Here is a 25,558-nt window from a genome sequence, read left to right as displayed (position 1 = left end):
ACTCGTGTTACCTCCAGGAAAAAAAAAAAAAAAAAAAAAAGATTGGGGTGGGGGTTGTGGATGAAGAGCTTCAGCTCGAACAGCTTGGATTTCAGTACAAGTATCTGGGCTCTCTCCCACCCCTAGTTTTAGTCCGGAGTGCCGTTAGATGTTTCACATTTACTCCCTCTGCCACCCCTCTTCGTCTGTTCGGGGTAGGGGGGCTCTTGTGTGCCGCCAGCAGCTGGCAGGGCCGGCATCCATCTGTTTTGGCTGGATGACTCAGCTCCTCTCACACCTCAGTGTGCTGCATCCCCAGGAGCCTCTTCCTGCTGCCACCCAGTGAGGTGCTGCCTCAGGGACGTACCCCTACATCCCCCCTCATGAAGCAGCCCCTCAAGGCCAGCCTTCCTCAGCCGCATGCCAGGGTTGCTTGGGGCGTGCGGCGTTGGAGGGGGACAGGTCAGCCATCCGCTGTGTTCTTGAGCTACCCCCCCTGTTGCACACCCACCCCAGCTTTGCCTCTTCTCCAGGGGCAGGAGGGGTGATGGCACAGGAGGACTTGGGTGCTGCACTGTCCTGCTCCAGCTCCTCACTTTGAGCCCACAGCAAGGAAACCAGTGGTGGGAAGCGAGATCACCCCACTGGAACAAGGTGGGATTGATCCTCATGGGGCACAGTAAATGCATGCTAAAAATATACACTCAATATTACCAGTGTCATTAAAATTTTACTGTAAATTGTTTGCACTATTAAAAGATTTTTCTTTCCCCCTCCCCTAAGCAATAGAAATAAGCGTGTGCATGTTTGTTCATTGATCTGTCAAGTTACAAAATACTTCTGGAGAAATATTTTGTATTATAGAAAAAAAGATTTAAGACAAACAGCAGTGCCTTAAGCTTGGGCTGTTGTTACATTCTGTGGTGATAAACTGGGAAGGATGCTTTCCTTTTGTACTTTCAACACCGTAATTAAATAAAACCTAGCTACTTTACTTAGCTGATCTCTCGCTATTAAAATTTAAAGATGGGTTAGGCTGGACCTTTCCCTACCTGAAAAGCACTTCATGCACATGGTGTTTACTGAGGCTAAATCAAGTAATGCCATGTTCAGAAAGCTCCTGCTCCAGCTGCATGTCGCTGTGTAGCCACGCATTGCTTGCAGAGTGCGATATGCAAGAGAATCTGGCCCTGCTCTCCCTCTCCCCACAGGAGTGGGCCGGCTGGGACATGCAGGGATGAGAACATCGTGCTGCAGTCAGGGGAGGCCATGGGCACTGCACTCTTACATCTTGCCGTGTTCCAAACACTCCATTTCAGAGTTTCTCAGTTTAGTTTACTTGGTAAAGAATTTATGCTTAACTATACACAGGAATATTTAGGGTTGGTAATATCAGCATTTCTGTACTTTTGTGTTCTTACTCATCTCTGTTTTAAAGAAATACAGTTCATCTTCAGGAAAAGTGTGTGCTGCTCTGCTATGTGTAGGATACCAAAACACAAACAAAAAGATACCACAGCATCATGTTACCATGAAAGCCAAAGCTTTATTTTGTGATCTACTGTATGTTACATTAACATGCTATGGATTTAGCCTTTGTTAAGGTGACGAGTTAAACTGTTTCTTAGCTCCAAACCCCAACAAATGTAGGGAAAAGCAACCAGTGGCAAGGGGAAATCAAGTGCAAGTGTAAACACTGTTCTAAGTTGTGTCTGTAAACTTCACAGAGGATAGAGAGTGACCTGGAATGCTTTAGTTTCATTGCATCATGCCAAGAGCAAGATTAAATGCAGAACTACCTATTTTAACTAGATTGTTCTTCCCTGTTTTCCTCTCCCGGATCGGGTAGTCCACAGGCGGCCTGTTCTGTCGCCAGGGAGGGTCCGATATGTTCCTTGTGGTTGTCAACTGCTCTGCCTCAGCTGTCGCCAAGGGCTGCTGGAAGAAACATCCCCATGTTTCTCTTCCCACAGGGTTGTAGGTGCATCCTTGGGGGAAATGCCACCAAAGGAAGGATAAATGGGGAGGTACTGATGTGGCTGTGACACAGACACACCAGAAGTAGTGGGTTTTCATCTCTCTGTCTTGTTCCTAGCAGGTGTATATCATCCAGAAGGGACTAAATAAAGGCTTACACAGTGAGCGCAGTGCTTACTAGATCAAGCAGCCCATTTATTGTTTGCCAGTCTGGAGCTTGGTTTCCCAGACCACATATGACTTGTACCAGGAAGGTGAGCTTCCAAGACAGTCCCCAAGAAGTTCTGCCTCTTCAGGAGTTTGCCTTCTTCTCTAGTCTGTGAACCACATGAAAGGCCTCTAAAAATTCATTGAAGTCAATGTGGCCATCTTTGTTGTAGTCTATGCTGAGGACTAACTTGTCAAGGGATTCATCACACATGTCAATGCCCAGGTGAGAAGCAAAGAGTTTCCATGTCTGGCCGAACTCCTCAAGAGAAATCAGACCTGAAGGAGACAGACAGCAGGTTGCTTTTCCCAGGGTGGTTTCCCCTTCCTGCACACACACAGGCACGCTTCTTTGCTGCAGGAAAGTTACCTGCCTATCCTGGCCTGGGTGCGTTTGTGAATTCATGACTCAAGTACATTTTACTTCACATAACGATCAAATGCTCTCAACAGCGAAATTGTGAAAGCAAATATGGAGAGTGAGAGTGGAAGGGAGAAAAAGCCCCCAGAAGAGTGAAGCCAGTACTGGAGATGGGATATGTGAGAATTTTTTCTCAAGTTAGGCTCTGTGCGCTGCCCCTTATATGGTTACAGCCTGACAGCTCAAATTAGTTTTCACTAAATTGGAAAAATGACATCACCTCTGCTTCCTCTATATTTAGAAGCCTTAAGGAGGAAACACAGTGGGAAAAGATAACTAGTACAGGCTTCCTGGAGCTGGTACAGTGAAGTTACCTCGACTTACCTGAGTGATCCTTGTCAATGATGTTAAAGATGATCTCCAGATCCTTTCTGTATCTGCACAGTGTTTCCACCAAAGCTGGCTGAACCTGGTTTTGAAATCACATACGGGAAACCATGCAGACCTTGGTTTGAGTTAGTCTAACCCACATAGTATGTACTGTCCAAGTCTATCTTCCCAGTTTAACTTGACAAATGTTTTAAAAATAAATCCTTATGCTTGAGTTCCCTGGAATGATACTTTGTGTCTTGCCCTGAGAAATAATCAGCTAAAATCTGTCACTTTCAGCTGGTAGGGCAGGGGGGGGAAGGAGTCCTTCACACCTCCTACCCTCAGTAATTTATTTGTGGAAGTACGGATCATCTAGGAAGGATGCTGTATGCCAGGCACTCACACAAAGATTTCACTGTATATATGGGAATGGACCCTGCGTTTTGGAAAAACGATGGCGACAGCCAAGTTCCAAAGCACTGGGTAACAGCTGGACTCTGTAGAAGAGACTTCAGCTACCATTAGACATCTAAAAGACCATCTACCCATGTGCCTCCCTCCTCCAGGTGCCTGAATTGGCTCTGGCGCACATCTGAAAAGCTGATCTCACAGAGTTGAGTTGCTCTGGGTAGGATTTGTCGCATCTCCTCAGCTATGTTATCTAAACGCCCTTGAGAGTCAACGGAAAGTAAGAAGCAGTGCTAGCATGTGATTCATCTAGCCTATTTTAAGCATCTACCTTAGCAGGGAATGATGATTCGTACCCCAGCAGTGCTCATTTCCCTCCAGTGACTATAAAAGGAAGCTCAGCAACTAGTTCAGCTGTAGACATCTACCTGATTGGCCAAACCCCTGTCTTTTGCCTCAAGTTGTACCAAAAGCTGTTCCTCCAAGATTTGCAAGGAGGCGTGTTCCTCCTTACCTGTTTTGTAGGTTGACCTATTTTCAAGTCATAGAAACATGACATGTAGTCAACTTCTCCATTTGGGGTCATCTGCACTAACTGTGCGCGCAGCATCCTCCAGGGCAGTTCCAGCTGTAGGACAGACTCCATGGCCACGGCCCAGTCACTGACAGAAATCCTGCCTGCCAGAAGGGGTGGGTTCGTGGTTACATGCGGTACGTGATGCAGACACATCAGTCACCAGCATGCCTTCTGCCCTTTTTAAGAATAGTTGCAAACAAACATTTTTCTCCTAACCCTGGGATAAAAACCCTCTTTAACAATGAACAGCAGGGTTGGACTAGATGTTTCTGCACCCTTCTAACCTCAGCAATTCTGTGATGCTATTGTGATGTTCAGCATGTTTTAATAACTTTTGAGAAAACCAGATTACGCCATGAAGAGTACTTCAGATGTGAGCTGAGCTGCAACTAGAGAGAGAGACATATGTGGCTGAGACCTCAACAAGACAGAAATGTGTTAAATGGTTGTTCAGTGCCCACAGAAACAGTACCATCACGTTACTGATTGTCCTTTTAGGGGCACAGATGACAGCCCAGTCAAGTGGGAAGCCATCAGCTCCGTGGTCCTACCAAAAAGGTTCAGGTATCAATTTACCGCTGACTTTTCTTCAGCTGATGGGCGAGTGTGTGTCTGCTAGTGGCACAGCCAGTCAACTTCCCTCTGGTATCTCCCAGACTCAGAAGGAGACCAGTTCCCCTGTCACCTAAGACCCTAGATCCCTGTCTGACATCTTCTGAAGACACTCCTAAGTGAAGGTGGTGACTTTTGAGCTTCTGGAGCTGGATTAGCCTGCCCAAACTCTCTGCCCAACAACAAACACCATTTCCTTATTTGCCCACGTGTTTCAGTTGTTTTCTTCTTCCCACTTAAAGCTTCATCCCCTCAAGTTGTCTTCTGAGGCTAAACACTTGCTAACACCTATCCTCCAGGAAGAACATAAGATCAACCAGCCCCTGCTGCCCTCCATCATTACACTGGCGGGCAGGACCCCCTCCATAGGGTTTGTCCCCTCTGCCCCCTGTCACATGGAAGCTGTTATCCCTATGGTGGCAACTAGAAAGAGCAGCAGTGTTACCTGTGTTGTTGAGGTCATACTGTGCAAAAGCACTAGTGAGTTCAGACCTGTAAGCATAGATCTTCTCTCGTAAGGACTTTAAGGCAGATGATTCAATTGTACCCACCCTGGGAGGAAAAAAATGCACAGCAGATCATTAAAGGCTTTAAATCCTCTAGCATGTTATGCTTTTCAACATTCATTATCAAATTCTTGCACCCTTTAACATGTAGTATGTTTAGGGTCATGCTAAAAGACAACACTGGGGCAGGAAAAAAAAGAACAAACCAACAGAACAAACAGCCCCATAAGAATAACCTGAACTTATGAGATAATTGAGTTTATGCAGGTAATTCTAAGCTGCTTTGCTTTAGTAAATCTGAGCGCAGTGCAAGGCATGGCAAAGCTGTCATGATAAACTTTTTGGATTCCGTTCATAACAGGATTTGTCCAGATTAACGTTGAGCCTTAAAGCAGACCTGACTGACAGGCGCAGGCCCTTTATGAGTCCCTGACAATCGTCTGTTCTAACCGCTTACTGCGCCTAATTACCTTTGGGAGTTTCTCAGGAAACCAAGTTAGAGCACTTAGAACATGTTTTGTCTACTGCATTAATTTTTAAATTGTAAAATAGAAAACCAAGGAAAATCAAGGAAAGTAGATGCCTATTCAATTATTCAATCAAGCTGTAGATCTGTCGCAGGTACTCGCATGCCGAGTACATGCTCACTGTGTACAACACACAGCTTTACCTCTCCTGAAGATTCTGCCTGCGTGTGTACTTGCTGACTTGATACTGTACGAACCGAGGAATCAGTTCAGGGTTCAGTTTGATGTACGCTCCCCGGTTGCTCCCTTCTTCATAATAGTTAGAGGCAGAAAATATAGTGATAACCTGATCATAGGAAACAAAGAAACTTGGCTAGAACAACTCTTCGTAAGACTGATCTTAGAAGGTGACATTAGGTGTCTACATCTAAAACCAGAGATCAATATCTATGTTGTTCACCAAATCACTCACACTTTTTGAGTCAGAGTTCCAGGCCTGTATTTTGGCCTGTCATAGGAAGGCATCAGTTCAGAGGACAGTGTGAAACAACATGCTGCTTAACAGAAACCTCTAAGACAGACCTGTTTTTCAGGATTCTTGCTAGCCTCCTGACAGAGCATGTCAGAAAGCAGGGCCAGAAGAAAAATTATTAAGTCAAAAAGCTTCTAGAGCCTTAGAGCTTCTCTTGCACTGTATTTACATGTAATTCTCCTCAGGGATTCTGTTGCTCATTTTTTTTTTTTACACAAGTAATAAGTCAGTCCCCACTCCCTGAAGCTGTAAAGAATTTTTTCAGAACTCCACAGTTTGTTCTAATATCTATCTAGCACACAATTCCCCCAAGCCTATTTTAAAGAAGTTGCTCTTTTTTTTTTAATTAGCTTTGCAGACAAATCTACTGTGGATGTGCCTGTGAAATTCACAGGAAAATTCTACTTTACATGGAAGCATCTTACCTTCCCATCGTGACTGATCTCATAACCTTCCGGCTTGAATTCATGAGACCGGATGAGCATCTTCAGATTATACCTTTCAAACAGCTTGGCAGTGACATCAGGACCAAAGTAACAACCTCCTCCTCGAGACTTGTTTGGTGTACAGCCATTTTGGCTTCTTGGATCACTCCAGAGAATGTCAAGCATCTGTAAATAGCAAACTCAAGCAAGTGACGACTGATGGTAGGTGAGGACTGACAGGTTATGGCTGTCTAAAATACTGCCATAGCAAAAGCCCCACAATACAGGGAGGAAACACACCTGAGCTAACAAGTAGAGCTTGTTTTTTCTTCCTTCCTTTCAGCAGGACACTCTTTTGGGCTGAAACTTTTGTTCTACTTTTCTTAAGAAAGATTACCTAGATTTTGCATGAACTTTTTTCAGATTAAATGTCATTTCAGAAATGTACCTCCTTTTATAGCAGAGGTTTCCAGACTTGGGTAGGCGCATCAGGTATGATACCTGGGCTATTTCAGTGAGAACAAAAGCTTCCTTCTTCATGTGTAGGTGTGAGAGGCATTTTCTATTTCCCAGCATGGACCTGATAACACATGGTTTGGTGGTTTTACCTAAACTAAGCTTGGGAGTGTCTGCTCTAAACATGACAAGGCTTTATTGCCTTCAGTTAGTTCATGTTTCAAACCCAAGATTTTACAGATAGTATTTTAGCAGGATTCAGACATGGGGATGAATTGTCATGGTGTGAAGTCACCTAACCTAATAATTTTAGTCAGTAGCAAACATTAGGCAAAATGTGTGTGTTTAAATGTCACTGGACGAGGTTTACACTAACACGTTCCACGTTGTGAGTGTGGTTCAGCAGATGCTTGGTTAGCTGGATAATGTCAGATTGGGGGGGGCGGGGTGTGTGTGTGTGTGTGTGTTGTTGCTTGTGCCTGTTATGTTAGTTTGTAGGTCAGATAGGTATCTTGGGAAATAATTTCAGAGACTGATTTGCTTATCAGAAAACAAAAGAAAACTCTCTGCCCCTTAAAGCAGTTGTCTGAAAAGAAGATTAGAAAAATAAGTTTATAAAACTCAATTTTGAGCTTCTAAATTGCTGTGCAAATTAAGCTTTTCAAATTGTCACAATTTATTAAATTACAATATGACAAGAACTCTATATTGCTTCTAATATTCAAGAGGAAACGAACAGTCAGAGGACAAAAACTTCCCTCTTTTCAGTAATCGGCCTGTAGGTATCAGGAGCTGTGGTTTTTTTGGATAGTATCAGCATTCAGCTGCCAAAACCACAGCCAAAAAAAGGTGCTCAGTATCACCAATGACTGCGAAGTCTGACCTATTTAAACTGACAACCACGTATGTACCAACAGATCCAACCACATGAGGGCATGCAAACACATTCCATACTGAGCAGTTCCCTCCTCCTAACAACTAAGAAAAGAAAACACTGAGTAAATTGTACTTGTAAGGTATAAAACCACAAGCCTTTATTACCAGGTCTACAAAAAGCATCCAAAGAACTAATAGCTGACTAGAAACCCAAGTGTAACAGGTTTATGAGACAGTCCCATCAGACTCAAATGTACTGTCCTGAACAGAGCACCTGCTGATTTTGTGCAGGAGGAGTTTGGTATCAGTCTGTCTTTGGTTTCACCTACCTGTTTCCACTCCTTCAGGGCGGGGTCCTGAGGCAAATTTGATCCCGAAGGCTCAGTGGAGCCCGATGAAGAGATGTGTTGTGTTTTCCCTGCAACATTCTGGTTTGCAATGTGTTTACTGAGTCTGGTTGTGGGAATTCTCTCCTTCAGTTGGTCCTGTCTGTCTCTCACTGACTTTGGTGGCCGCATCAAAGATTTCAACTTTAAAAAAACCATACATTTCCAAGAGTTACCAGAACATAAAGATGATACAGCAATGTCAGCTGAAAGGTACATCAGTCTCTGTTTCCTGTACTCAATACTGAACTCTCATAATGTCCTGAACTCACAGGTTCGGTGGAAGGTGCAGGTATTTGGCAAGGGCAGAAATTTTGCTTTATATCTATCAGCGACCAGCCTTTTCAGAGCTGCTCTCATATTGTTATCCAGACACACAGACTCATTGCAAGCCACAGTCAGTCGTAAGGTCTCAGTATACAGCAAGTACGGTCTGGGCTCAGGGATGATCTTAAGTGCCCAGCTTCACTGGAAACTGAAAATATACATGTATACTGTGCTGAAAATGAAACTGCATTCACTACTCTTCTGATACAGTAGCATTAGGCTAGGTTAATTTGGCTAAAATAAATGGAATATTAGGAGGATAGCAGTGAAATTGAGGAAGTATTACATCAGGCCCTCTTACTGTTAAATCAACCTTCCTCCAATATGCACGGGTATTTGCTTTTTTTGGAGCTGTGTGCTATGGCTCCAGGAATGCCTGTTAATACAGACTCTTCTCCAGGCAGTATCTCTTCTCATTCAAAATTTCCTCATACTAGCTCATTTCTAGAGCAAAAAACAAAAGCAAAAACAAAACACCCCACCCCTCACCCCAATTCTACTCTTTAACAAAGAAAAGTACTGATGCAAAACAAAATGCAAAACACTGGGTTACTCCCCAGTGCACTGACTGGTATTTGAGACCTGTCAGTTGTCAGCTGTACCAATTAAAATACATCAGTTGGCCTCGAGTGATACTGCCCTGAGTTATGTCCCACACATGTCTCATTAGCAATGCTCTCCCATGGCAGCAACTTTGACCTGTTAATTCTGCATTTCACAGACAACTGCATCAGTAGCACACTTGAACCCAGCCTTGGTGAAAGCGTGGGCAGAACTCCTCTCACAGTTAAGACACCCATATCTGTAGTTAGACACACAATTTTAGTGTACAGTGGTACAGCCAATGGAGCCTAGACTTCAATGGCCGGAAGTATGCATTGCCCTTTTTCACATCATTAAGGAACAGGGATAGACCTGATTGTCCTGTAAAGCATTTATTTCTGCATTAGAAAACAGGAGGATGAGAGAAATAGCTCTAGATTCTACAGACACTAATGACAAGGTACACAAGGTGGCTTAAATATAGCTATCATGTGTCATCTGGGATGCTCTACCATATCTGTGAATTTGCATGAGGTGGGGAGGTATGAATCAGACCCAAAGGCGACCAGTGGAGGAGACCTGCGAAGACGACTTTCTCCAGAGGCAGGCAGAGGCCAGAGGGGACACCCTACAGCACTGGAGACTTATGCCTGAGCAGTTACAAGACCTGGATGTCCACCAAGTCTCCCGGATCTCCACTGGATACACAGAACCTCAGCACTCAGATCACAAGCAGACATCTCGAGTTAGTTGTCCAGATCAAATTCCACACCATTTTCCACTGATTTGAAAGAGCTGCATTTGCTTGCCATTTCAGAAAAAAGTAAACATTTCTATCTTCTAAATCCGTGAAAAGTAGTAGCTGCTGTTTTCTCAAGGCCTGGTCTTGAAGTTTGATCCACTGGAAAGGCTCTGCCACATGTGCAAGGCTCAGCTGCTGCCAAGGGACCACCTCACAGGTGGAGAACATCCCACGCACAACAGATGGCAGAAGCACAGCCCCGGGACAAAAGGCAGGGTTAGAAAGATGTGCCTACACCAATTTCTAAAGTGTTTAGAAATGCCTGAGAATTAAGTACTTTTCATAGTTCCTGGCTAATGCGTCATCACTGCAGGTATCTAAAGTGTTTTTAGATACTTTAAAGTCAAGAGACCCATGTTATTTTACAGCAGCTAAACAATTGGCTCCCAACACCTACTGAAACTTTCCCTCCTAAACACCAATTTTGAAGAAAAACAAAACTCTTTCCTTACATGTCTTACACAGCAGCCATTTCCTCTCCTAATGAAAACAATTTGATCTTAGCATTTGTACTGCTAAATATTTTAAAGAGAAATTTACCCCCACATGAATATGATTTCTTACCTTACTTCTCTCAAGTGCATTCAGGAAATCCAAATCTGTGGTGTCTGAAATCCCTCCATGTAGGATGAGAACTTTGCTATCAATTATAGTGGCGAGGGGAAGCCAACTAAAGACGTCTCGCAGAAGACACAAAATCAGTTTGCCGTGGTCCTGTAAAACATACTCTTAGATCCTGTTTCTGGCAAATTCTGTTGCTTCTAAGTTCAAGATTCTGCTGAAGTGTCTGCCATGGTCTGAACAGTTCCGTCCAGGTGACACCCTGAACTGCAACACTGACAAACATTTATTTCAGGACCATTTGATTGTCTCTGTGGCATTTTGTTCTTCTTTCACATTCACGACTTTTTGTTCTTGAGTGGCCTTATGGATGTTATTTCATCCCATAGATCTCTGAACATAAAAGGCTAACACTTAAAACTGTTTTGTCAGTTATTCCATTGATAATCCAAAATAATATCAACTACATTACTAAAGTCATGCTGTACTACACCTAAATAAACTGAAGTTTCCTTGTTTACACAGGTTTCTTTTTAAATGTGCTAGATTACAAAGAAAATATACGGGAAGGAGGAGGAATCTTACCTTGTACTTCTTTGAAACTTCTTTTGTGAAGCCATATCTGAAAATAGGACAGCACCATTAACTGGTTTTCAGTATGCCCCTTCTGCATGATTTTCTGTGCTATAGCGTTTGCCAGGAGTCTCCCAGCCCTCTTTTTCTCCTGCCATTCTGTCTTACCTTAGTTTAAATGCACATTCTTCTGCTCTGTCTCAAGAATTGGGTTAAACTGGTTTCTTGTACATACAAGAAATCAAGAACAGAATCCAGACCAATAATTATTTAGTGGCCTTTTCTCCATCTAAATGAAATAGCTCAGCAGTTTTAGATGCTCCCACAAAACCTCCATAGAATTTTTGTCCTAAATCATTCAACATTATTAGACAATGTTTCCCTGACAAGGCACAAGGGTTTTGATACCTGTACCTCATTCTTTTAACACGAAGATATCCTTGGATCAGGGACATTTTCACAACCCCTTAACTCTCACCTTTAAATTTACCAATGCGCAGCACTGCTAAGAAAAATGCCCAGCAAAGAGCCATACACAGGAATGCATCTTTGCAATCAATACCATCACAGATCTGGTTACTATTTTCCACTATTTTGTGTGGGAATTTTCGTATCTTGTAGATAAATTAACTGATCTTGGTTTATGGTTTGGGGTTTTTTTAATTAAGTGCTGAAAAAGGAAGTATCATGTGAAACTGATCCTCTTAGGTGGATCATTAATAGGATTTGAACATGGACCTCTAACCCAGGTTTTGTTATGTTTGTGTTAAAACAACAATATAGTCTGTGTGCATGCATCACATGATAGAAGGGGTAAAACAGATTACCCACCAGACAGACACCCAAAGACTTAATGGGGCAGTTTAGAATTGTAGAGACTAGGACCAAGGACAACTTCTCACGTCTGTGAGAAAATTTTGACTACAAGTCATACTTTCACTACAGCCAGAGACAGTAGCTGTGCTCACTCCTTTGGCAGCACTGTACAGCTGAGTACAGATGTCTGTATCAGAAAACAGACAAAAACCTGGCTGTTCCTGCAATGGGGCAGACTGCTACCTCTCAGCTAATAGCCCTCCACTGTGTAGAAGCCAGGATATTTACCTGCCTCTCACATTTGGGAAGTGGCATCTTAGGCTAAAGTTAACTGAAATATCAGCTCCTGATTTACTGGTTTCATTATATTGGACATTATCATGTCTTTTGCTATGCTATGGAAAAAGCCATGCTTTAACTAAAATATCATCCTTCCATCTGTCCCCCATCCCCAGATTTGATACTCTGGAAGCTGCACTAAACCCACTGACTTCAGTGGTTTGTGATTAGGTCAGGGGCAAGATGACTCCTTTCTGTGTGCAATGAGGATGTTCTTTGCCCACCTCACACATCCTGACGATGCAAAGCTACACCTGAATACCTAATAAAACATTATTTCTCTTTTAGAGTGTCACAGTGCCTAAGTAGCATTCCAAAGCTCCAGTGTTTCTAGTGAAAAGCCAGATACTCCCCCTTCTCCCATCCCCCCAAATCTACCTCAGGTTCATGATGTAGTCTTCATGGTTTCCTCTATTCAAGTGTAAATCATTGGGGTAGATAAGAAGAAATGCAAACAGGATTATAAGTATTTCCATAGAATTTTTCCCTCTGTCAACAAAATCACCATTAAAGACATAAGGGTTTTGTTCTGAAGGCAGACCGTTCTGCAGAAGGAAACAAAAACAAGGACATTTAGAGACACTGCTATCCTACTGTAATAAAGGAAGTAGCATTTAGATGAGATCACATTGCTAGAAAATCTGCAAAAAAACTTGCATAATACAGAGATCTAAAATGTAGCATTTCTTTATTTCCACTGCTTAGAATAAACCTCCTTATCAGACAACCTGTATGAACCATCAGAGAAGAGATGACCTCTCTAGCTGTTCTTATGATGCCATCTCTAATCCTTTCCTTTACCTATTAAATTAAATGGAAAGGGAGGAAAACAAACATTATTCTTGTAACAAAATATACGTTTCTGTTAATGCAACTGCTGCCAGGAAGTTAAGCGTTTGCAATTAGGAGTCATTCATTTTGAATGGAAGACAGGAAATCCATGAGAAATTATCTTCTGACACAAGTCTGAAGGTCCTTATGTTTCCTTACACAGTAAGAAAATGGATTTCATATATGTATGCTTCCAAAACTCCTGAAAAAGACTCTGATCCAGAGGACATAAAATCTTAATACGGAACTCTGACAAACTTGATTCCAGTTTCTTTAATCCTGAAAACACTACTCAAAAGCTCACAAACCTGAGAAGCTGTACATACAGGTATTTCTTACTTTATTTTTTTACTAAAGATATAGAGCAATGCTGTATTATGAATGGTGATTTATCAAAAGCTAGTATTCTGAATTGATGCTATGTTTCATTAGATTAGTTATCAACACATCAATGGGTGCCATCAGATTACAGAAAGTATAGCAGCAACTATATGTAGCTTCATCATTTCCAATCAGGAGTATCAGAAATATTATTTCAGTATTGACTTGCCAGAAAAAGAAAACCTCTGTTTTCACAATTGGCATGCGCAAGAATTATCAATAGAACATCTATAAAATCACATTACACTGTGGAAGCCACTCTTGACAGTGTCTGGCAGCAGTGCAAGACATCTCACTGCCTGAATATAACTACTACATCAGTGTCCAGCATTTCCTATGTCCTTATGGCATTCCCTGGTGTACTGCTTTAGCAAGTTTACTGCGGGATGCATGATTTGGCCAGGGACTCAATTAAACAATTAATTTGAATCCATCGGGAAATATTTTTTTTGTCCCAGTCAGCATCCTGTGCTGTTAGGTCAGGACGCAGCAGTGAATCCTGGTCTCGATTTGTACAGAGACACAATCCTGACTGCTGTAAATACAGCTTGCTTGGTTTTTGCCATAGCCTCTACTCAGCTCTCTCAAAGTTAATTTACAAGAGGCCTGTGGTTGCTCTGCACTCACAAGAGTGGTAACTTAAGACACTCTGCTAATGTAGTAGCTTGTAGTGATTTTAAAAAAGAAAGGACGGATTTCAGGAGTGAAACAGGCAGGAGAGACTCAGCAGCAGCTCCTGGAAAGATGAATTAATAAAAGCTTCGCCTTAAAACCAATAGGCATGTGAATTACCTGCAGATTGTCAGCATACACACAGCCGCTCTGTGGAAAGACAGATCTACTGAAGCACTCTGCAGACTATCATTATTCTTTTGGAAAAGCTGACCCACAAGTTTTAGTTTTAAATGAGAGTTTGTTTTGGACTTCCAACTTCAGTGTGACATTTTTGTTTTGTTCCACACTCATGAAAAGTTTTTATTTCTTTTTCTGTGGTTTCAACCAACAATAAGAGCAGAACTAAATTAAAGGCTGTTGCAGTCTCTGACATGTCAGAGTCAAACAAGGCCCTCTAATGATTAGCAACTTGCTGCTGGGCATTGTTACTGTATCTGCTGGGTTAGTGATTAATTAACTGCCGTTTGTTGTTTGCACTTTCTATAGCTTCAGGCAATTTCTATCCATAGCATCTATTTAACAATCTAATTTAGCAATGCACAATTTAAAATTCAAGGGTTTCAAGGAATTTCAGGAAATGCTTTAATTTAATGGAGGTTAATGCAGGGACTGAATGAACCTTACAAACTGGCTATTGAGAAAAAAATAATTATCTTAGCCTTACCCAAACCAGGTTTAGGAATTATACACACTATTACAACCAGCGTTGTATCGATAAGCTGTAGATTGCTGGCTTCTGTGTGTTTGCCGCTGGTGGTTTGTAAAAGTGCTGAGATAAAAGTCCCCTGGACAGAGCCCCATGCTCAAGGTGTCTGGTCTGCATGCAGGTCTCCAAAATGCTTCAGCAGCCATTTCAGCTCTGTGCAGACCTGAGATCACTACACTCCTCAAGGCACTGTTTAGGATTGCACCCTCTTGTTTAAGTTACAGGAGGAAGAAATACCTTCCAACTGAAATAGAGTTAGGGAAGCAGAAAAAATGGATCCCAGAGTCTGACTGGGTTCACTGCTTGGCTGAGTAAACTGCTCAGAGGGGACAGAAAATACTGTGTCATTTAATTTGCTTCTGAGTAACTAAGCAGCTCTATCATGTGCTCTCTATTTTCTCAATTACTTTGAAATAACAAAATATTTGTCCATTTCATTTGGTTTGGTGGAAGGATTCCCCGAGAAGCTTAACAGAGAACAACAGGGGTAAACTCTAGTCCCTGAAGTCAGTGGGAGTTTTGGCTCTGAATTCACCAAAGTCAGGATTTAGTCCTTGCTTTAGAGTTTTCTTCTCTTTGAAACATCTACTGGAGAGGGGAAAAAGAATCACCTTCTTTTTACTTCAAAAGAGTAAAATTTAGGCTGATTGCAGTTTTAAATACAACTATAGCTGAGCATTTATCTTCAAAATAGTTCCATTTCCCATTCCAGGTCCTGTGGGACCTTATTTCACTTTCAAAAGAAAGATTGTCTCATTAAAATAACAGCTAAAAGGCTGCAAGCCAAGGACCAGCTAAATGTCACTGACTGATTAATAAGAAAAGCAGAACTCTGCAAAAAGGTCTGACTGTACTTCAACAGGCTTCAGGTATGTACTTGGGCAAAACAACCAAGTTTCCATTCAACAGGTGTCAGATAAAATGTAACAAAGTTGGGAGCAGGAGGAATTGAATCATTTAAACACCTGGTTTAGCTTACTTCAGTCTCCATTCAGTGTAGATGAATGTATAAGGATCAGACACAAACCTTTTCCCCGGAAAGCTCAAATCACAGACAGTGTCTGCTAAAAGAAAGGTGGTGATTCATGCTAAAGATAAATGTGAAACTAAATACAGGAAATTTCCCACAACTTCAGTTAAATATACAGTTGTGGAAAAGATAGCCTGCAGCTTAGGTTTTTTTTCACATCAGTAAAACAGAGCTATGATTTTTAACATTAAAAAGTGAGCAAGGATATGTAAAGGGTGCACAAGGTATTTCCATTTTGTGCAGACTATATGATTGCTTCCAAGACTTAAAAAGCTTTTAAACAGCACTCTTTTTTGTTTCCTGTAAACAAATACTAATAAAAACTTTGTAGGTATCAATGGAAGGCCTAAATGAAAGCTTCTGCATTTTTTCTGGAGGGCCAAAATTATTCATGGTGTAGTGTTACATCAGGAACTAAGTTAGCTCCTGATTTTTGAAGACTTTAGTCAATATGGAACATAAAACAGTGGCAGGACTTTGGAGACATTGTGAGGAAGCCTCTTAAGTTTTGGTTCATGCTCCAGTTCAACGTTTAGGAAGAGAAAGATCTCCCGGATGTCCTCCTTCACAGTGAGCAGGAGGATAATGAGAAGCCAAAGCTATGACAAAGACACCATTCAAATTGTTCCAGGATTTGTGTGTGTGGTACATGCACACCACACGTACAGTTCTAACTGTGACAAATCTGTCAGACATAAATACATGTTCCTAACAAGTTGTGAAGTGAAAATGCCACATCACAGGTATCACTTACCTTATAGAATATCAGCAAAAGATCATCCAGGTTTCCATGCAAATCTCCTACAGGAAACAAAAACATTATTTTCTTTTTTTTATTTTATTTTCTCACAGAGGAGGAAAAAAATTGAATTATAAAACTGGAATTAGTTAGTCTTAGCAAGTTTTTCCCCATGTTTTCCTTAGTAATTTGCCTTGTATTAGGATTAGCTTCATTTTAAGGTACACGCTAAAGATGCTTGTAAAATCTGGCAATTAAATACTTAAAGAGTATACAGTTGTCTTGCATAAAGTTTTTGTCTTTCCAACTGGATCTGAAGATTAGACCAATCACACAGCCAAAGGTTCACTCAGGAAATGGGAGTAAGATAAACAAATGTATTATGAACCCAAAACCCAGAAAACATCACTAAAAGACATTTAGAAATATGATAGACTTCTACAAACTAACATGTTTGAATTTACTACGTGGCCCACTATATACAGCACACCTGAACATCTGTCCGATACAGGGCCAGCTTTTGATTATTACAGGCAGGATTTGGAGAGTGTCAAGAACTGTCCATGCTTGTATGCATCAATGCTAAGGCCACAGGAATGACTGATCTGGCCCTTTCCAAGAGGTTTATTTGACACAAGCAGGGGGATTTCACTCCAACACAAAGGATCATCACTGCAGCACAGCTCCCCTCTGCATATGACTGAACTGTATGCTCACATAACCAACATCTGTGACTCACCGCCACAAAGCCACAGAACAGTTTCAAAACCTATCTTGTGCTTTCACACCCCCAATGATTAGGAAAAAAGAAATGACATTTTTACCCAGTCTACATGGTTTATGTGCAACTTTTCATTAATTATGAGCCTGCTGAAGTAATTCTAAGGAATCCTTCAAGTTATGATAGATTTTCATCACATATGTGGATGCAAACATTTCAGGTGTGTATTTAATCTGTATCACTAATTTGAAACTAAAAGAAAATGGGGAGAGGGATAACTTATTTTAAGAAAATCAGCATTTTGGACTAATGTCTAAAAATTGGTCTTTCATCTTCTGCAGAGGATTCTTCTGGTTACAAAAGCTATTAGTTTCAATAGCAGGAAAAGGACCTGTTTAGATGCTGCTTACATAGTGCAAATGCAATACAAAAATGAAGAAGTACATTTTGCTTAGTAAGAACATGCTGTGTCATGAACAAGTGTGAATCTGTGTTTCCTTGGTTTGGAGAGAGGTTCTGTTGGTTTGCTTAACAAATTATTATTTATACAAAGCCTCATTTAAACAAACCTGTTCCTGAAAATCAAAGTAGGTGCATAACCACATCTTTAAAAACATTGTTTTGCACGTGTCATAGTATCCTTCCTTATACCACTTTACACACAGCACACATTGCTAGCTGTCAAGAGTTAACTGTTCTGTTTTGCAGCTACTTCATTCTCTGGCCAGTGAGGATACTGCATCCCTTTATCCATAATTTACAAAAGTCTAGCAAAATAGATGGGCAATGAGCTCTTGGTTCTTTACCTTGTGACACATCACATCATTCTGTGAGACTAACTTGTTGGTTGTATAAAGACTGATCCATATTCTTGGGTTCCTTCAGAAATAAGGGTTTATTATACTTTCAATTTATTCTAGATAGTGATGCTGTCAATGAAAGGTCTTGTTTGCCACCCCTACTAAGCCCTCATTAAAATCATGACTGAATAAATTATGATGGTAAAGCCTTTTTCTCAGTAAGAGGAGAAAGTAGGGAGACTTGCAGCCAGTGATCAAAATACCTGTTGGTATTTTAGAGATGGAAATGCAGGAATATTTAAGCTACTCTGCAGTGTTACCTGAATTAATACTGCCTCATTCAGAAATGTTTAATGAGAAAATGAAAGAGGAGGTGAGGGACTTTCTTAAAATACATTTAGTGTGACTCAGGAACCTTTTTTTTTAAATTATTTGTTCCGGGGGGGGGGGGAAGAAGGGAAAAAAAAGCATCGAGAACTTTCTTGTGATGGCAACATTTGGAAATATCTGCATCATTCTCTAACCACTTAGAATACCAACCCATAGCCCAGAGCAGTTATCTTCTCTGGTGCCTTACCACAGACAGTTATCTCCTTGGAGTAGGAAGTTGAAAGATGGGTGATATTTGGCATCTCCTTGAGAACCCTCCTAGTTTCACATAGCAGCTGCAGTACATAGCGAGCATGAAGCAGCTGTGAGAAAACAAATGCATGGAGAAAAAGAAGACTTATTAGAAGCAGCAATATGTCTGTCTGCTGTATTAATATCAGACATATATTGCCAAGATTATTTATACTACAGACCTCCAGACATGATTACAGACTGTATGGTTTAGTCCTGGGAATTAGGAGTGTTCAACTCTGCACTTGCTTTCCAGTGAATGAATATGGAGCCTGTAACGAATTTGCTTTATATATTTTCCCATTTTATTTCTAGTGTACTGTTTCTACTCTTCCCATCTACAGAAAGGATAAAAGACTGGGTTATACAGCACTCAGATAATCATTGCACAAGCTCATCTGTTAAAAGTAACTGGAAGAAAAAAAAGGATGCAGTTCTAGCTGTGAGTAAAAAATAACAAAACCACAAATCAACCAAAAAAACCTCAAAGGCTTTCCTGAAAAAAATTTCAGGAAATTGCAAAAATAATGAGAGGGAAACTCCAGCAAGGCTTGCCTTGGTAAGAGTTATCTTCCTGCTCACTGTGAAGATGTTATGACAATGCAACATTGAAGCTTCTGGTCTTCTCTGCTAATGGTTTTACGAAAATTTTGTCAGTCAGTGATTTTTAAGGCTTTTAATTCAAACACATCTCCGAGGAAATTTAGTAGAGGAGACAAATGAGCTACAGACTGACTTCAAGATTCATGTTTATAAAGCAAACAAAAAAAGCCCATTACATATAATAATTTCCTTAATAAAATGCCAACCATAGTAAGAAAAGAGAGAGCTGACAGTATGGGGAAGTCTGGGTGGCCTCATTTATCATGTGCTTTATATTTTGCTACTTTAAGATCAGCCTCCACATAAAATTACAGAAAAAAGCCCCAACCACTTTTATTTAGTACATTAAAAAGCAATATAGACCCTTATCCTTTATATACATTACCATTATCCTTTATATATTGTTAAGCACAAATGACCACAAATTCAAACAAAGCTGTGCCTTCCCTCATCTTGTAAGAGGTCAGCAAAGGGGCTTGCTCAGGAACACAAGAGAATCAGCAAAAGCCTTCTTAGTGCCTTGGCAGCTGCAGACAGCAAGCTCCTGAGATTTGTGCTACCACCCTGTTCTACTATATTAATGATGCTTTATACTCACTCTCCCATTATGGTGGTGTCTTGCACACTGGAAAGAGGTGATTAATCCTTACACCTCAACTCCTCTAAAAAGAATGGGTGGGGGATAAATAAAAAGGACCACATAAGGAGCACTTTTAATGCAGATAAAGTTGATAACTGGTTTCTAGGTTACCTTAGGACACCTTCCCCAGTCCTTCACCCTCACTGATAACTCCTGCTTTACAGCTTCTAAGGGTTCCCCATTTCACGATCACTGTAATCCCAGTGCTAGAGGATAAGGTCCCCACCAGTCTCTGCCCTCTCCCCAGTGCTGGCTCTGGTGGTCATGCAGCTAAGTAGTGAATCAAATCTGGGAACTGGTCTGGCTGAGAACTGACTGCTTCTGATTTTGTTGAGTTAGCTTCCAGCCAGATCGATTTCCCAAGACAGTTCACCTGTATGATCACATGGGGCTAGCAGGAAAGGGTAACGGGATGGAAAAGAAGGGTGAAATATCTCTTCAGGCATCAGTTTAGCCTTACATTGGATTCAACTGATTGTGGAGCTACAATTCAACATAGATGTAAAATAAGTAAAAAGAAATCAAACTAGTTGCAACTTACCTGTTCATTCCTGAAAGCATGCAGAAGAGCATTGGCATCTTCAACAGTAAGGGGGAATGAGAGTCGTGGTCCATAATAGGAGTCTGGAACATCAATTTTATTTTCAAATTCTGTCAAAGATAAGCCTTCATCCACAACCTGAGAAACACCAGGGCTGGTGAGAATGTGAGAAACTGGAACAAGAGGGAAGAAAAACAGTGATGTAGACACTCCATCAGTCCCCCACAGGGCTGTAACAGCATGACCAGAACTGATTGAATGTAACTGATGCTTTACTTGCTGCAGGATTAGAGTGGCTAAATCCTGCCTTGTATTATGAAAAAGCTCCAGGTCTCCCCAAATTGTTTCACAATACTAAAAAAAAAAAACCCAAACAACCAAAAACCAGGCAGAAAACAACCAAATGAAAAAACAGGCAAAAAACTCTGTCCCAACAGCCAGTAGCTGTGGTCAGGACGCAAAACATTTTGCACTGAAGTTGTGAAGCAATCTGCTCTCATAGGTAGTGAGAAACAAAATCTATTGCAGACTTTCTTCTCCTCCCCCCACAAAGCAAGTAGATTCAAAAGTCAAGGCTGATCATTCAATGACCATCACCTGTTTAAAGTTCAATATTACAGTTTTAATACAGGTTTTAAAGATTCACTTTCTATTGCTTTTATTTTCTACATAAAAGTTTTAGGCTAAATACTAGCAGGTCAGTGATTATTCAAAAAGTCATGAAAAAAATCCTATTTATTCACAGTGGATTGCAAAGCACTCCTTTCTGACATGACCAGGAGACAATGCCTGCTTTCGGTTGACTGCCATAAAACCACTGGATGAAATAAACAAAAACACTGCAGTAAAGTAGAGCACAGCTTCTAATTTTCCTGGAACACAGAGGAAGAAGGAACATTGCTAATTGTTTCAGTCCAATATTTTCTTGACATACCCCTGAAATGTAACTGAGTGAACAGTAGATTTCAGTGTTTTCTTCTTGCAGATTGTCTTTATCATGCATTATTCTAAAAGAGAATACCAGACCCTAGAGGACAGTGTTCTGGAACCTGCTGTTTGCAGAGTTGCTCTTGTGAGATGATTGTTGTAAACAAAGTTGCTGGGCTACAGGTAAGTTTTCTGTAACCTTGATTAGATGCAACTGGAAATAAAAATGTATTATTTATTGCTGGAGGAATACCTGTGGCTGTGACTCAAAACTCACAGTGGCTAGAACTAGCATGTGGCCTCATAAATTATGAGACTCATAAAGGCCAATTTCTCTTATAACTGGATAAAATCCATATTAAGGAAACAGATAAAGATACACTTTTTATCAGCTCTGGATTAAAAAAACCCCCACCTTTCTTTATCAGCTCATCTGTTGTGAGCTGATTAGCACATTCAGTGTACAGCCATGTAAATTAATTAAGGCATCAAGTAACAGAAAGGTGCTCAGGGTTCATCTTTTCCACCAAGTACAGTCTGTTTTGCAGTCTTCCACCACAGTAACAGCTTGTGTGGCCAGACGCCAGATCATCACCCATGGACTGAAATTGCTGCTTCCCACATGCTGATCAGCCAAGCACATCTGCACCAAGTCTTGGCCCAGCTCTAGGAGCAGGTCTCTGGACGGCACTTCCCTCTGTGCCACACTTCTCAGGAAGTGGGTGGCTGCAGAGCACAGAGCCAGTTCCTCAGACCACTCCAATTCCTCATTGCTTGCCTGTTCTATCCAGAGGCTCTCCTCACCTGACACAACGCCTTCAGGGTCACTGGTCTCCTCAGCATTTCAAGCCAGGCAGACACCTGCCTGTGCCTGCTCTTACTCTGGCTCTCCCTTCCTGCACACATCAGGCTACTCAACCCTCTACCTCTAAACATGAACCTACCTTCCTCACAGCCTTGCTTCCTTTTTGGCATATGCCCAGGGTGGGAAACCCAATCTCCTTCCCCGTAGGGTGGATCTCTTCAAAGTACACCTCATTTTCCACTTCTGGATGAGTTGTCAAAAGCCAGTCATAGTCATTAGCCTTAGAGTGCGCTTACGTCTCTTCAGGCATGCTTTCAGCTGGATTTTAAGGCTCTTTCCTGCACAGGATGTCTGTCTTGTCTCAAAGCAGTACTGTAATGGATGCCCTAATGCAGCCTGGGGATTAGCACGCTGGCTGACAAGTACCCCAGCTCACCACAAGCCCCATGCAGGTCTAATTCTGAAGGATTTGGCAACCCTCTCATTTTAGTCATCTTCTAGTCGGAGTTGTCAAGGCTCTTTCAGTCCATATTGAAAGACAGGAATGAAAACTCTCAGCATGCCTTGTTCAGGCACATGCCTTAAGACAGAATGAAATACCCTCTGGCAGCACCTGCATGTCTCTACTGACTACAAGGAGCACAGGGAATGACCTGCTTTGTATTCTTGACACTAGAGGTCAAGCCCAAGCTCAGTGAGTTGAGCCTGTATTAGCAGACCCCACACAACCACTGTACAAGGCAACAGCCATATTCCAGGTTAAACATGAAAGCCCAGAGCTATATGGAGTCCGTCTGGCCACAGAAAGCCCAGGGTCCTGATTCTTCTGACAAGACCATCTTGCCATGGGAGGTGTTTAAGACAAGTCAAAGACGCCACTGCCAAGGATGTACTCACTGTTGGGGTAACAGGGAATTAGCTACCTCTGCAGCTCTGAAATAAGCTCTCTGTTCTGCCACCATCTGTGTACCTTCAGACTAACCACTGGGGTACCCGAGAGCACCTCTGACTCCTGAGGAGTGCTCTTACATCTGCCAGACACTGATCCCCAGCCATCAGGTCAAAGCCAGATGGATCTTGAGTCCCCTAAAAGGATGAAGATTTCTGTAACACTCCAAGCATTTATTCCTTCCCTCCACTCCTGGTGCTGTGAACTGCAACCAGCTGTGTCTTATGCACCACTGCAAGAATGATGCAAAAAGCCCTGGAAGCCTGTTACTGCTGTAAGAGAGGCATCATGGGGCGTGAAACTGCAGAAAACAGCATATTTTTTTTGTTCCCTTTTGAAGGAAGGCTGCAGGAGGTATGGCTCCTGCCCTGGTGATCATGAGAGGCACAGCCAGGGGTGCCTCAGGCTCCCAGTCCCACCACTTTGTCCAGGACATGTTTGCAGCCTTCTCACCCTCAATGTGCCCATGTAAGAGTGAGCAGAAAAGCAGTTTCCAGCTTTCTCTGACCAGAGATCTTTCCATTGAAAGGCTGAGTAAGTACGCAGATTTTTTCAGGGCAGGAGGGAGAAAAGCGTAAGGTGGGAAAGGTTTTAATTCTTATTTCCCACAAACCCTTGGAAAACAGCTTTTAATCGGAAGCAGAATAAGAACAAGATGCACAGCTATATAATATTCCAATCACAACTTAAACTGAACTGACATCTTAAGCAGGATGAGAGGATGAAAAAAGCTTCAGGGTACAACAGATAAACAATCACATCAAAAACACCACTGTGCTAATGAGATGGTGGCTGCTTTCTTTGAAAAACATTCTGAAAAAGATTAAAAACAGGAAAGTGACAAGATGAATAGTGGAGACTGAGTGGTTTACAATGTAAGGAAAAACACAGATCACAAAATCTTGAGTTAGCTTTCTCATCACATACTGTGATGAACAGAGAGCCTATTCTCTGGTAAGAATATTATATACTATCTTCTTGGAGAGGGCTTTTGGACCACATGCTATCACTCTAATTTAAGTGAGCATATACTGATAAAAAAAAGCCAGAGCATCGTGGGGTTTAGAAAATGCTTGGGAATAGCAAAGCCACTTTGTAGCCTGTCTGCTTGCTGTGTTAACACTCATGCGTGGCTCACAGCTCAAGACCATGATTCAGCAGAAGTGCAAGCAGTTCATTAAGTATCACTCTATTCAGCACTGATTTTTCTTAAATCAGGGGGGCGAGCATGGGTAGAGGGGCAAGCAATGAAAAGCTTGAAGTAAAGAATGCACATATGCAGTAGTTGGACAAGCATAGCCACAACCTAGACAACACAGATTTGATATATGGAATTTCTCAAAAGCCCCCTAAATAAATTCCTTTGCATAGGTGGCCTCAGCCATCTCTCTATTATACATGTACCTTGCATTTCATTCTGGGTTCTGGTATCTGTAACAGGGTGTTAGAAAGGGGGAAATAACAAACCAAGACAAAAATAAAGCTCTTGAAGCATTTATCAAGTCTTAACAACTTCAGTCCTAACAGATGAAAGTTTTAAGGAAGCAAGACAAAGGGGAGCTTTGCCATTAACCAAACACTTTATCATGTGTTCCAGCCTTAACCACATCTGCAACTCTCAATATCTGCAAGACAAGGAAACAAGTCACCTGCACAGTGGTGATGGAGGCAGTACCCACAGTACCCTCAGTCCTTGCCTGTGAACAGGCAGGGAGCCTATGCCTCTAGCAGTGTGCCTGTACCAGCCATGTCCTGAACCTGAGTAAGTCACCTGAGGCACCTCACCTTTGTTCTATCAGTCAATAGACATGGTGGATAAATCATATCTACAATGAGCAGCTGTAAAACTCCCTTTTAATGAAAATAGAGATTAACACTATATTTCCAAATCTCATGCCTAGCACTATTATCTTATCTCCCACTCAGGTGGAAAAGCTGAACTGAGGTGTGCTGTCAGCATGTAGAAGTACATGAAGTGAGCAATGTCTGATTTTAAATCTGCCAATTTCTTCCCAGGACGTTACATGACTAAAGCAGATTTTTTTTTTTTTTTTCAGAATACAGTGGGGTAATGGGAAAAAATCAAAGGAAGGACTATAGTATTATCTGCCTTGGCGTTGGAGCAAGGCTCAAAGATAATTTCTTTTTCTGCAGAGCACAGAGCACATTAAGCACTCTAAAGTATTTAAGAGAGAAAAATTGTCATTTCTAATGGTTGTCATTAGAACACTGAACCACTTACGGTTTTGATGGTGTTTTTATCCTGATATCAAAGTGTCTTGTGCAAATTTTAATTGGAATAACCTGTGGCTGGACCAGATGAAAGAGAAAGAACACTCTCTTGTAATTCAATAAGAAGGAGACAGCCTCCTTTTTAACTCTGCTGAAATTAGATCTATTCTCAATTTGTTCAGAGAAGTCATGTTTGTTTTCTGGACTTTGGAAACACTTTCAAGTCTGTCCTTCTGTTGAGCTTGACTTCAAAAG

At 41.5% G+C, this 25,558-nt stretch overlaps 1 protein-coding gene across 3 annotated transcripts in view; it reads right to left on the bottom strand.

Moving 5' to 3' along the window:
• Positions 1–1,505: 1,505 nt before the first annotated feature.
• Positions 1,506–25,558, bottom strand: part of PPEF1 (protein phosphatase with EF-hand domain 1) — a 36,232-nt gene continuing 12,179 nt past the window's right edge. For all 3 annotated transcript variants that reach the window (XM_026867885.1, XM_026867894.1, XM_026867901.1), the window contains exons 5-17: positions 20,391–20,563; positions 18,563–18,677; positions 16,480–16,526; positions 12,481–12,647; positions 10,960–10,996; positions 10,378–10,527; positions 8,085–8,285; positions 6,424–6,609; positions 5,670–5,812; positions 4,939–5,045; positions 3,819–3,982; positions 2,909–2,993; positions 1,506–2,442 (exon numbers count right to left, since the gene is read on the bottom strand). In XM_026867885.1, the coding sequence (XP_026723686.1) occupies positions 2,249–2,442; positions 2,909–2,993; positions 3,819–3,982; positions 4,939–5,045; positions 5,670–5,812; positions 6,424–6,609; positions 8,085–8,285; positions 10,378–10,527; positions 10,960–10,996; positions 12,481–12,647; positions 16,480–16,526; positions 18,563–18,677; positions 20,391–20,563 (1,769 nt within the window). In that variant the 3' untranslated portion in view covers positions 1,506–2,248. The remainder of the gene's footprint in view (positions 2,443–2,908; positions 2,994–3,818; positions 3,983–4,938; positions 5,046–5,669; positions 5,813–6,423; positions 6,610–8,084; positions 8,286–10,377; positions 10,528–10,959; positions 10,997–12,480; positions 12,648–16,479; positions 16,527–18,562; positions 18,678–20,390; positions 20,564–25,558) is intronic.

Source organism: Athene cunicularia, assembly GCF_003259725.1.
Source record: "Athene cunicularia isolate RWA chromosome 1 unlocalized genomic scaffold, athCun1 chr1_part1, whole genome shotgun sequence".
In the NCBI taxonomy this organism is placed as follows: domain Eukaryota; kingdom Metazoa; phylum Chordata; class Aves; order Strigiformes; family Strigidae; genus Athene; species Athene cunicularia.
Note: the sequence above shows the minus strand (reverse complement) of the source record. Positions and strands in the feature narration are given on the sequence as shown.